At 34.9% G+C, this 13539-nt stretch overlaps 3 protein-coding genes across 9 annotated transcripts; 1 reads left to right on the plus strand and 2 right to left on the minus strand.

Annotated features, from left to right (window-relative positions):
* Positions 1–390: 390 nt before the first annotated feature.
* Positions 391–6379, minus strand: LOC107269786. 5 transcript variants are annotated; one of them, XM_015744032.2, is made up of 15 exons: positions 6201–6306; positions 5963–6048; positions 5507–5677; positions 5099–5303; positions 4821–5017; positions 4505–4739; positions 4281–4440; positions 3962–4196; positions 2485–3882; positions 2221–2396; positions 1724–2140; positions 1490–1665; positions 1161–1408; positions 811–1074; positions 391–656 (listed from the first exon to the last, which is right to left on the minus strand). In XM_015744032.2, exons 3-15 carry the CDS (start codon positions 5644–5646, stop codon positions 482–484), a joined length of 4026 nt encoding a protein of 1341 aa, XP_015599518.1. In that variant the 5' UTR covers positions 5647–5677; positions 5963–6048; positions 6201–6306; the 3' UTR covers positions 391–481. The 5 variants fall into 5 exon arrangements, with proteins under 5 accessions (XP_015599518.1, XP_015599520.1, XP_024943033.1 ...); XM_015744034.2 differs by lacking the exon at positions 5963–6048 and having other exon boundaries at positions 6251–6379; XM_025087265.1 differs by lacking the exon at positions 5963–6048 and having other exon boundaries at positions 6201–6295.
* On the plus strand, positions 6154–9926 carry LOC107269788 (peroxisome assembly factor 2). Of its 3 annotated transcripts, none has more exons than XM_015744038.2 (7): positions 6154–6290; positions 6695–7222; positions 7291–7776; positions 7852–8078; positions 8153–8561; positions 8637–8936; positions 9204–9926. In XM_015744038.2, exons 2-7 carry the CDS (start codon positions 6748–6750, stop codon positions 9815–9817), a joined length of 2511 nt encoding a protein of 836 aa, XP_015599524.1. In that variant the 5' UTR covers positions 6154–6290; positions 6695–6747; the 3' UTR covers positions 9818–9926. The 3 variants fall into 3 exon arrangements, with proteins under 3 accessions (XP_015599524.1, XP_024943035.1, XP_015599525.1); XM_025087267.1 differs by lacking the exon at positions 6154–6290 and adding an exon at positions 6425–6560; XM_015744039.2 differs by lacking the exon at positions 6154–6290 and adding an exon at positions 6520–6637.
* Positions 9927–10501: 575 nt separating this feature from the next.
* LOC107269798 lies at positions 10502–13247 on the minus strand. The gene is made up of 3 exons (XM_015744056.2): positions 12957–13247; positions 11663–11791; positions 10502–11569 (listed from the first exon to the last, which is right to left on the minus strand). Exons 1-3 carry the CDS (start codon positions 12975–12977, stop codon positions 11444–11446), a joined length of 276 nt encoding a protein of 91 aa, XP_015599542.1. The 5' UTR covers positions 12978–13247; the 3' UTR covers positions 10502–11443.
* Between the last annotated feature and the right edge of the window lie 292 nt (positions 13248–13539).

Consider the following 13539-nt stretch of genomic DNA (forward strand, 5'->3'; position numbering starts at 1 on the left):
CTTTGTGGACGGTAATTAACTTGCACAACAGTTAATTTATTATTCGTGAACTGTTAGAAAGTCATTAATGAAATTAATATGACTCACATGATCTCTAGAAAAAAGTCAATATTATAAAATTTGGAAATTAACAGCAATAATTGGACAAAAGTCCTAAATAAATTCACAGAATAATATTACTCTATAAATGTGTAATTATGAAATTTGTCATTTCTATTAAAAACAGTGTTTGTTCAATTAAACATTGTAAAGACGCATTATGATATTATGTGCAAGTTGTATTACGTAAATCGGAACCGCCACGAATCAGGCCAGAAAGTCTATGACATTATTGTAATAACTAGATGGTATACATAATCATTACAATGGAATTTATAATAAATAGCACAATAATATTAATTTCTTTTATTAATTGTTGGTTCTTCGCTAAGTATGTGCACACTGGGGGACATAACGACGATTGGTTGAAGTTTAGTAAGCGTTATCGTTTGTTAAGTATATTGGAAAAGCATCTAATCGCTGATCGTAGTTCTGAGATCTGAGGCAATATCTCTTCCAGCACGTTGCGCAATTTAGCTAAATCTGGCATTTTATCGCACGACTCGATGTTCAATAGTTCAGTAAAGTATTTTTCCCACATAGCTTTCTTCATGTATCTGTATTGAAAAAAAAAATAGATACTGAAATACTGATTGGGATCGAAAGGACAGAAACCACTCAATAAAAATTAAGAGAGAATCAACGTGTGATCGGCTTGGTGAGCTGTCGATAGGAAAAATATTTTCTTTTTCTTAATTTCAAATAACTTACCTGGGCAGTTTTGTGTTGATAAACCAGCGACCAGCAGTGTTGGATACTCGCATGTAATTACCAAAGAGAAGGCAATGGCTTGACGCAGCAAGACAATATAAGTCTGTTTGATAAGTCCAAGGCCTTCCGGTTTGCATTTCTATGCAAGTGAAGTCCTCTGTTTTAATGACTTGAGTAAATTTGGTATCTTCAGGTAATAGACTCATATCTATACTGCATCCGAAGTCTATCAGTTGTATCGTTGGTCGGACATCCTCTGTTGGTCTATTATTATTGTAAAATTATATAATATTAATATTAATTCTCTTAAACAAGTCAAAAAAGGCTAAGCAAGAATTACTGATACTTACAAATGCATCAATAGAAAATTATCAGGTTTAATATCACCATGTATAATTTGGCATTTATGTAGATACTCTACTATCTGTAGCATTTCAATAGTGAAAAATATAGCAAGAGCTTCGCACAAAGCTCTACCCGTGACAATTTTAACTTGATTCGTTACGGCTAGAAGCGTTCCGTATTTTGAGAAGTCAGAAACCAAAACGCTTGTATTGTTCGCTACATATGCCTGCGTTATGTCCATGAAGCCACGTAGCTGTGAATAAAATATTTTTATCAATGATCGAGCAATACAGGACGTCACTGAGTAACTAATAATGGAAAAATTATATTTTACCATATGGGGATTGGTAAGTCGACTCTTTACTTCTTTTGCTATGTAATATTCCCAAACCCATGCCGGTTTCTGAGTCTTTAATGCAACCGTTTGACCGGTTTTCAAACTCACTGCTTTAAATACAGTTCCATATGTTCCTTTCCCAAGGCACTTTTCTATCTCATATGCATCCGTACCTGAAGGACGGCGAATATTAAAAATCTACCAGATACAGGGATAAATGATGAAACTCACCAAGCGTAACGGTAGTAGAAGGCACAAATTTCATCAGATTGGTATCTAATCTCACGTATCCTTCTGCATGATACGGCTGTGGAAATTTGATCTTCTTTAAAAGTCCAGCGATCAAGCTTTTATCAAATGGATTAATATCGCCACTTGGTAATTCGAAATTTTCGTCCTCCACTTGTTCCATTGGTTCATGCTCTTCGCAATCCATTGAGAAATCTTTGGCTTCGGTCAATTTCTCATTGTTTATTTTAAAGCTAATGGATTTCCTAAGATCACAATTATTCTTTATTTCTGATGTTATCTCATCGACGTTTCGCTGGACCGTACGTGGACTCTGGGCATGAACAGCTTGAATTTGAGCTCGCATTTTTTGTTCGTACGACTGATTCGCTGCCAGCAGAGATTCAGTTGACTCCATCCCTAAATCATAGTAATGAGTATATACCTACTATTGATGAAAAAATTACTTTCTACAATGATACGATAATTGATAAACTTACCTTCACTGGTAGATTGCCCATTGATGCGCAACATGTCTTCTCGGGTCAATGTAAAACCTAAACCTGCAGTTCGTGTATGAACAGTACTTCCGGAACTACTAGAAATATATTCTCTAGTAGATTCCATTATAACACTCAGTTTATCATCCGTCTCGCTGGCACGTACTTCTGATATTCTGAACAAAAGATAAGATCATTAGCCTCTTGGGATTGCAATTTAATATCGCAACTAATAGAAAATGGTATATAAAAAATAAAACTCACGTTTGTGATGGTACGCTGCCTTGATATGAACCTGAATCCTTTAACCGATAGGGTTGTCTAAAGTGATTAGTCATCGGAGTGGAACTAGTTAATTGAGTATTAAACTCTTGAGTAAAACATGTGTCATTAACACTGGACAAAGGGGCTATCCCAAGACTCTCATCGATGTATAAATTATTCTCTTCAGGTTGTTTAGGAGCATTCTCTTCTACTGGTTCATTATAATCTACAGCAATAGCATTCTCTTTATCTTTAGCATCTTCAAGGTACTTCAAGTCTCTTCGGTTCATTCCTGGTGACTTTATGAATGGTAGTTCCGAAGGCATTCTGTAGGGTTTATTTGTTTCTGCTTCGGGTTCAATGTATGGTGTAAAATGTAATTGTTTTTGATGATCTACAGTGTGATGAGATGACGATGACGAATGCATTGAAGAGTGATACGGTTGATATCCCATAGTACTCGGTGAGATATTTGCATATACATGATGCTGCTGATGCTGTTGATGTTGTACATGTGGAGAAACATGGTGATGCTGCGGAGCGATATGTGCCTGTGGATGATGTGGTTGCTGAGGTGGTTGATGTGGTGATGGAATATGTTGAGGGTGATGTTGTCTATGAGGTTGAACGTGTTGTTCGTGATGCATTGGAAAGTGATAAGCATTTGGATAACCATGATTTGCATAAGGTGATTGGTGCTCCTGATTCGTGTACGGTGCTGGATAATGATGATTCTCTTGATCATTGTATGGTTGAATATTGTATCCAGGAAGGTGCTTATTGCTTGATATTGCATGCTGCGTCATGGAACTATCCATATGTATATCAAATGAAATTTTTGGCCTGGAATCTGAAATTCTATGGGCCATTCCACCAATCAGAGGACTTTCTGTACGAGTGTCAGAAGAATGCCATAGATCCTGAACAACTGACATTGCCTCCTTGGTGTTGACAGTCAAACTTTGACCCAACAAGTGGTCCTCGGGATCAGCAGATGTATGATGTTGATGAAGATAACTGGTTGATTGCATTTTCTGCTGTCTACTCAATTCTGCTTCCATACGCTGTGCCTCGATTCTTTCAGCTTCAATACGTTCAGCTTCTATTCTTTCAGCTTCTAATCTCTCTCTCTCTAATCTCTCGAGTTCCCGTTGTATAGTTTCGTATCTCTGCCTTCTTAGTTCGCAATGCTCGGCCTCTCTTCTTTGTATTTCTAATTCTCGCTGCTCGGCTTCTCTTCTACGCTGCTCCACTTCGAGTCTCTGTTGTTCCATCTCCCGTTGTTCTGTTTCGAGATCCTGACTTTCTAACACACATTGACTTGGATGTCCGTTCCGTTTCTCGTCGATTAATTGAGACTCTTGCATATGTTGTTTTTCTGTAAGAGCTTTAGCTCTACTGTAAAGAGGGATGTAAAGCATAAATATATTTATAATTAAAAAATATATTGTTATGGAATTAATATGTTATATCTTACCTTTCTAAATATGCTTGAGCCTTTATCTCTTCCATGCTACGATCCATATTATTGGCATAAACTAATTCTTTGGGATAATGAACTTTTCGTATGACACTAGGATTAGGTGGATCTGGTACAAATACAGGTATTATCAAATGCTCCGAGTACTTGCTTCCATCAAAAAATGACGTATGATTTGAAAACAGTCGCAACTTATCTGAATCGCTATTGTTATCTATTTGATCTTCGTGAACTGTAAAGATATCAAATATAATTAACAAATAACAATTAATACTATCGTATTTACATATTTGTATTATATAACAGGTAAAGTAACCTTTGAAAGCTGGTTTGACAGTCGAGGTCATAATTGGGCATTTTTTGGACGCATTACTCCACGGACCGGCCTTGATAGTATTTTCTTTATGCACTACTTCCTCTACAGGAACATGATCTAGTATACTTGTGGCTTTGATATCTCCTCCCAATGTATCGTCCTAAATATTATTTTTGCATAAGATATATATTCAATTAACTCCCTTCTCAGTTACAATATGTTACCTGATATATTTGTATTCTAGAATTTCCTCTCGGGGCATGATGTACTGGACCACCCTGAGGCACTACGCCAGGAAGATGATCACGTACTCGATGCCCAGTTCGTATACTGCCAACCTTTTTTCCTGCTCGAATAGCGCGCAATGAACTGAATGCTTGTCTCTGTTCTGCTAGTGAAATTTCACCTCTATCATCGGTACGACCAAGTGTTCTGCGACCTACAGCAAGCTGAAAATTTCTGTGAAACAAAAGTACCAATAAACATATAGCACTTGTATTCTGAAGTTATAACAGATAATATTGTGGCTATGATATTTACTGATGGGCAAAAGTTAATTCACCCAGAGGCTGAGCACGAGCTGCTATTCCCATTACATAAACTTCATCAGCTCTTTTGAAATCTTCACTTTGTTCTAATTCAAACGCCCATGCTCTATACATATCTGCTACCATTGTTCCAATACCATTATTTTGCAAAAGCTGGTATAATTCAAGAGGATTCTTCTGCATACTTATCTGGATTAAAATTATGTAATGTGTTAATGCATTGTATTTGTAAGTCTTGATTTTTGTTGAGCAAATTGAATAATAACTTACATAATTGATCCATAATCGAATATATCTACGGTCCTGATGATATTTGGTTTCTTTCTCAAAAGTGGATAAACATTGCTCCAAAAGTTTGCCTATATCAGATTCATGACCACTTTTTGGATAACTCTGTTCTACCCAGAGAATATATTCATACCAATTCTCCAATGGGTCATCACCGTCATAGTTTTTTATTGCATCCTCATACATTCTAGTGAGAAATGAAACATTACATATCATTGAAATGAAAATAGCAATAAAAAAATATGTTTGACCACTACAGAAATATACTGAATCAATAAATAAGCACAATCACTGGGCAAGGGCAACCCATCTCCCTCCAATAACATGTTATGTAACACGGAGATACCTACTATAACATAAATAATGAAACAAATCTATACAAATTATTACTGTTTCTCTTCAAGAAGTAACTGTTGAGCATCAGCATCCTCTTGAGCTCTAAGAGCTGTTCCCAACTGTGTTGCATTTCTCCCATGTCGTAATGGTTGAATATTTTCTTTGCAGAGAGCAATTACTGTTGCTGGATCCATTGTTAGCGTATCTTGTTCTTTGCTATTCTACCTTTAAACGGAACGGAACAATAGAGTCGAAAAATTATAATTTTTGAAAAATTAATTCAGCAACTCCATAAAATAATAATTCCAGAATACATGACAATTTCATTAATTAGCACAAAGGCTAATAGACATTACTTCTGATAAATATGCACCATTAAAATAAAATGAACATTGCTAAATCGGAGTAATAGTGCGAACCAAATAGTCGGTGAATCAGCTTGGAAAGTGCTGCTCTAAAAGTATGAATTTCATTGACCAGTTTGCGAGAGGCCAAACGATTTATACTTACCACGACATCACAAACACTGTGTTATGATGTCGGTGAATTTTGTAATTCAAGCAACACTTTAAATGCCAAAAGACTACTTCGAATAACTGCAATAAGGACGCTGTTAGACAAGGTTATGTCTACACTTAACGGCTAACAAGGCATCAACGGTTTTACGGTGTCCTCTGCTAATCCGTATTTGAAATGGGCGACGGTAAACAGCATCGCGAACAAGTTGGATTCTGATCCAAGCACTTACATGAGAACGTATTAAGGCGAACGCAATAACGTTTCTTGCAAATTGTGTACCTTAAGTGCGAATAACGACAGTAAATTAGTATTACAGCTGGTAAGTCTGAAGAATTTGCGCCTTCTGTTTCTATAGCAACATTTCAGATTGGTCCAAAATTGGTACATCAGTGGTTCCCATTTACTATCTTCCTGTCAAAATCCTATGGATATTGGTACTCTGTATTCATTAGGGGAAATATGTATTACACTTTAACTGTTATTAAAATGTCACATTTTTAATTTTTGCAATGATTTTATATCTAATCATTGAAACTTCATTCGCTGACTAATATATTTCAGATATATCAAAATAAAGAAAGCATCACATGTAATACCTTTGAGCTTTTAGTTTCTCTTTTTCGATTATAACTTTTATCAGATGCAATGCTGTATATTATTTAATAGGTGAATTCTTCAATTCTACTTTAGTCATTTACTTTATTACAATCTGTTTTATTTCAGATTGAGAAAACTTTAATGAGATGGTTCAAAGCCTTGACCCATGTCTGCTGTAAATGACCATGTATAAAAGAAGAAAAGTTCAAACACTTATAAGATTCTATAACATGAGTGTCGTAATAAATAATATTAATCTCATATATTACTTGGCTAAGACATTAATGTCACACAGTTCAGAGTATCTAGTGGCAATAATTTTTTTTCATTATATATATATTAAATTTGATAAACTTTTAAAAATGAAATGTCAGATTCAGTCTGTTACAGATAAAACTTTAAAAAAGTTATTCAATTATACAGAGCAATTAATTTATATTGATTGTTACTCATGTGCCTTTGGAAATCCAACATTCATAGGAACTACTGTTCCGCGCTGGTTCTATATTGTATCAATGGAACATAATGAAAAATATAAGATTTTTATCATACCATTACCAAATGTTAAAAGTCATAGTTTAATTGTTTCTGAATCTACAAGATTTAATATAGAAAACACTTTACATACAAATAGAACGTCGTATTATTTTATATGTGAGTATATTTTGACAATAGCAAATGCTCAAGGTTACAGTTAAATTAATTTATTAAAACTGTTACAGTTCCATGGCTGGAAAATGTACCAAAATTTGCAAAAAAAGCTACAGTAAGCGTTATTGCAAATCCTTATGATCGTTCAAATGACTTAATTGATACGCTTCTGAGCAATTATTTTTCTGAACCACGTTACCTTCGATCCAATGACATATTTTCCATCAGCATTCGGGATTATGCACCTGATTATTTCTACTTCTCGTTAAATCCCAATGCCAATGTCGTCTTCTTTAAAATTAAAACTATAAAGGTTAACGATTCTTTTAACAACAGCGATGGCTGTTACATTGTTCGAGATAAAACAACTCTTTCTCAAGAAGTAAATGTTCACAGTCACCTTCCTCAAAAACACAGTCTTGATTTTTCTGAAGAATTACTTCTAATGTTTGACACTAATAATGAATCTGAACAATATTTATGTTATAACTATCCCCCGTCACTCCATCAAGTACTGGAAAATCTTGAATCTTGTATCTTACCTTTTATACAGAAAGGTATGCAATCTATTATCAGTATATAACTAAAATAATTCTATAATCAAATATTATATCAAGAAATTTTCATTATAGATGTGCCTATGGATATGAGACCTGTATTTCTTGTGGAAGGACGAACTGGTAGTGGAAAATCTAGATTAATTCAAACCGTAGCTGAAAGAATGGGTGTAAATCTGCTCAATGTTGATTTCGCAGAAATACAGTCATTAACAGCTGCTCAAACAGAAGCTAAACTACGAATAGTGCTACATAAAGCAGAAAACTGTGTACCTTGTATATTAAAACTGAATAATATTCAGGTATTATTCATCGCCATTTAATTTAATAATCTGCCGATGAAGATACACTGCTATAATTATTAAACTATTTACAGGTGTTTGGAAAAGATGCAGAAGGTCAAAAAGATGAGCGAACAATATCAGCCTTTGCTACCGAATTGAAAAAAGCGTATGATAAAAATCTGGAATATCCGTTAATAATTATAGCTACGTCAGATGCTTCAGAAATTCCTGCTGATCTACGGCGAATTTTTATTGAATCAATTAGCTTAAAGAATCTAGACCGAAACCAAAGAACAGAAACATTGCTTTGGCTACTAGCAAGTAAATGTTTAAAGTATGAAGCAAACATATCAAAAATTGCTGGAATGTGTTCAGACTTTGTATTAGCAGATCTGGAAGCTCTGATATTACACGCAGTAAAAACAAGATACAGGCTGATGACAAATACCAAAGAATATTCATCAATATCATTGTTACATGATGATTTTGTCAATGCTTGTGGTACAGTATAATTATTACAGTATTAACAATAATTACAATATACTGATAATCACATTAATGATATCCCAAACACAGAATACATGCAGACAATGTTTTCTGATCAAATTGGTGCACCGAGGGTACCTACAGTTCATTGGGAAGATATTGGTGGACTGGCAGATTTGAAACAGGAAATAACACGAAGAATCGAATTGCCCCTTTTGAATACAAAAGGTTTTGGTCGTTCAGGATTACTTCTGTATGGTCCACCGGGTACTGGGAAGACATTACTGGCAAAGGCTGTAGCGACAGAATGTCAGCTTCACTTCTTATCAGTAAAAGGACCAGAGCTATTAAACATGTACGTTGGACAGAGTGAGAAGAACGTTCGCCAAGGTAAATATTTAATCTATGACGCATTATAGTCTCAGTATATAAAAAGTAGGAAATATTCGCTTAATACGTTGTAGTTGGGAGTAGTTATATAAATAGATTAATTAGAGTGACAGATCATGCGAAGAAAGCGTGCGTTTATCACGTATTTATAATATTAAAAAAAATGGTGTACGTGTAGCGCTGCGAGCGACAAGTTTTTCAGAGATTATTATATCATTAGAGATTCTCGACAGGCGCTATTGACTACAAGTCATTGAATTCTTTTAGTTTTTGAAAAGGCAAGGTCTGCGGCACCCTGTATAATATTTTTCGATGAGCTCGACTCATTGGCGCCGAACAGAGGACGGAGTGGAGATAGCGGTGGAGTAATGGACCGAATTGTGTCTCAGCTTCTTGCCGAGATGGATGGTTTAGAAAGTACTGGCAGTATTTTCATTATTGGTGCTACAAATAGGCCGGATCTCATCGACCCTGCTCTCTTGAGACCCGGCAGATTCGATAAGATGCTCTACGTGGGAATTTACTCGGATCGTGACTCCCAGCTTAGTGTTCTTCGGGCACTCACCCGAAAATTTAAAATGGAAAATGGTGGAAAGGAATTGGAGAAAATTGTCGAGCAGTTGCCAGTTAATTTGACTGGGGCTGATTTATACGCTGTCTGCTCAGATGCTTGGTTGTTGGCTGTACGCAGAATTTTTACCAATAATGCAGATCAGAAATACTTCAGGGAAGCAGCTTTCAAGGAACATGTTGACTTCAATGATGGAATAACCGTTACGTTGAAAGATTTCTTGGAGGCTATAAGAAATCTGGCACCTTCTGTCAGCCGAGAAGAATTGAAACGATATGAGAAATTACGATTACAATTATCGTCCAGTTAATTATTTTGCAAATTGTATATATACCAATCTGATGTACAATGTGTATATTATAAAACAGAAGATTTTTTGATACTGTTCTGAATTTCATTAAAAGTATACTATGAATTAACAAAGCTATTTTATGTTATATCCTGATAACTTTTCTTAATATTGTTGACTTTTTTTAAATTTCATTAATAAATCACGTGCACAATTCCTTAATTAGTCTCGGTGTAACATACTTGATTATATGTATATCGCTATATGGAACTTGACATTTGACACCAGACACATTGGACTTGAACGTTAAGAGTCCTGATCAGTAACCCCTGAACTGGGTAATGAGTTCATAGCCTAATTCATATATTCCATAAAATGCTATACGAAATAACGGCAATATTTATCATTTTCATAAATAGGAAGTCACGTTGCACAAGGTCATAAATTGATAAATTTGATTGAAGCGCTCGTGGCAGCTGGTGGCTATTTCTGTCATTTAATTAGACAGCCAAAAAAGAAGCATCGAACTTTGCGCGGATTGATAGCGCACTTCGCACAACATGGCGTCCTCGTAATACTATATGTATGTATATTACGAAACTATTTCCATGCCATGCTGGCATGTAATCGTTATGCAGAATTTAGTACACATAATTTACGAACGATTAAAGAGCTCGAGAGGGTAAACACTTAATTCTTAGACAGTTTGAATATTTATAGTTATAATTTATTTTTTGTTAGTCCTCTTACTATCTTTCTTCTTAATTTCTTTATCTGCCGATAATGCCACACGGAGTCAATAACGATCACCTATTGCACACGGTATTGTACACTGTCTTATTATATATTGTTACCCGACGTAATACTAATTAAAAATAAAAATAAAAATAAACTTATTACAATACATAGAATAGATACGCAACATAGAATTAACCAGTAATTAAACATCACAATTGCCTTGAAGTCTCATAATACTGAAGCAAACTTATAAATAAGTATAAGAACATAACAAGTTTGTTTTATGAATAAAAAAAGTAATGCTAACTATTAATATTACTGCGATAGGCCCACGTAGTATAATTAATTCGTTACTTTACTCATGCGCTTCTGTCCAAATCAATCAGACCGAAATTAGATTAATACTGAATATGCGCGCTACTTATTCTTATACTTATGATATTAGGTGAGACTTCATAGTCCAAAGGGCATTCTCATGCGCTAACGGAATCACGTCCTACTTATTGTTCATAAGACAAATATTAATATATATCCTCGACCATTTATAGACTTGAAAAATCTTTCGTATTCACATATGGTTGGGATCTAACGATGCGATGTGCTTTTGCCTAAATAGAAGCGTGATACGATATCATGATAATGACAATATTTTATGATACATTTTATCACAGTATAGATGTTGCACAGTTATGGATATGAATGAATGCTATATACATGAGACACAAGTCGTGCAAACAATTCTATATGTTGAACCCTTTGCTATATTTAACTGTATAATATATGATTAGAGATACACCGATTACGATGAATAATCGCTCAATATAACCCTTTGAGAAGAAGAACTATGGAAGCTCTTTAAAGCTATGCTGAAACTCTTGATTGGCCTGATCTTGTTTTACACGTAGTGTACTACTGCAAACCGAAATATAAGTAATTTTCACACCAGGTCCGAGCTCCCTCGTGATTGGTGCAGCACCAGGGATACACGACGTCACTTTTCGTTTCTTTAGCACATTTTTGACAAAGGCTTGCTGTCTGTAAATTAAATGTAATTGTTTTTTTATTAGATTACGTCACTGCTCTTACGAATGATTTTTCTTTTTAGTCTAGTAACGATAGAAACTTTACCTCTGTCGTACAAACAGCTTTACTTGGATCTAATGTGGTTATGTCGTGTTTTGGGTGGATACGTTGCGGCCATGGTTTTGCATTGATATCTACTGATATCAATAGCATCAATAGCAAGATGCCTATCGCCTGTAATTTATAATGCTTTTGTTTAATTACTGTACTATCGATTCGTTTCTCGGGAAAATTACACGATGGATAAACATTTTCTGAATCATCGATTTCTGCGTTATGAATTCTGTTCATAGTTCAAATTGTAATTAACGTTCAAAGTTCTTGATTGAGTATTGACTGATGATCGGTAAACAAACAAATTTTTTACAGTTTTAACATATTCGATAAACTTCTCGAAAGTTCAATCTTCAGTCGCTTTGATATAATATAAGACATAACATGGATTTTCTCATTGACAATTAATGTTCACGCACTTTTATATTTCGAGTGTGGGATTGAGATTGTACGTTATTGTAGCGAATTTGATTCTTTTTTTTTAAATTTTGCTAAAATTTATTTTGCAAAGAATCCAGAATGTCACCAATAGAGTATAAATACTTAGAAAAACTCGGAAAATTTGTAAGACTTCCGAAAAATAGCTAAAAATTAATTAATTAACTTACTAAAATAATACGTTTTAAATATGGTAAATGTGTCTGGGACTCTAAATTTTACCGTGTTATTCACCATACCGTCTCAAACCCCTTTTCTCTTTCCTTTCTAAGAAAATTGTCCAAAGTATCTTCGCCAAAGAATTCTAGTATCTCTACCAAAAAAATGATCAAAACTTAGCCAGCGGATGGTCTTTCGAAAAAATATTAATTCTCAAGTAGCAAAAATGTACAAATCGACCACGGTCTTTTTAGTCATTTTTAAAAATTCTATTTCGAGAGCGTGAATGACGGTTACAATACGGCAACGTGCTGAATGCGTGACAGCGATTAAGAGTACCGAGACTTCTTAAAGACAAGTACATTGCGACCGATAACTTGTAATATTATTAATTACAAGTATTTTTAAATATCATAAATTAGAGTAAACAGAATAACGGTTAAAAATATATCGCGGGTTTTTCGTCGTATCGAAAGAATCGAAGTTTGCCGCATCACTGATTTGAATCACGTAGAAATAACGTTCACTGTCAAAAGTGAAATCAGTGTAGCGCCCCAAGAATCAAATACAGGTAATCAACGATCAGGCATAAAATCCATCCGTAAGATTGATCTTAAATACATATAAATTTCGTAAAACATTTTCTTTGGCAAAAATCAGTAATATTACGAACTGTTATTCCACATACCGTATTCGACGCTGTCTCCATTATTTTTCTCTAAGTCTTTCGAATTTTCTGTCCTGCTACCGAACCACTGAACTTCGCGACTTCGTGCTAATGACTGTTATTCGCGGATCTAGGTTTTATCTGTCTTCTCTCCAGCATAGCCATAACTGTTCTCCCTCCAATTTGTCTTACAGCATTCGTCAATCTAATCTTTACACGCGTCCTGTGATGCTTCCCTCATAATGCTAGGTAGTGCTCAGGCAAAAACGACCGTCTGCCAGCCGTCTAGCTCATCTTTATTATCTCGGGCACTTTCAGCATACCCAGTAGAAAAAGATTCCAGAGTGCCATATTCCGTGGAATGTTATTAATTACGAATTGGTTAATTGGTAAACAAAAAAAAATGGACACCCAATCATATTTACCAGCAAATACACGGCTGATGTTCGGTATGTTAATTATCTTCAGTCCCTATGAAAAAGAGCTACATGAAATCTTGCCGTCAATTTTTATTTTACACGGCAGAACTTTTACGGACTTTATCCACATTTAATTTCGACGATGTTTACCACGCCGAATATTTGTTCATGTAATAAATTTGCAA

Source organism: Cephus cinctus, unplaced genomic scaffold (assembly GCF_000341935.2).
Source record: "Cephus cinctus unplaced genomic scaffold, Ccin1 Ccin1_scaffold0690, whole genome shotgun sequence".
Lineage (NCBI taxonomy): Eukaryota > Metazoa > Arthropoda > Insecta > Hymenoptera > Cephidae > Cephus > Cephus cinctus.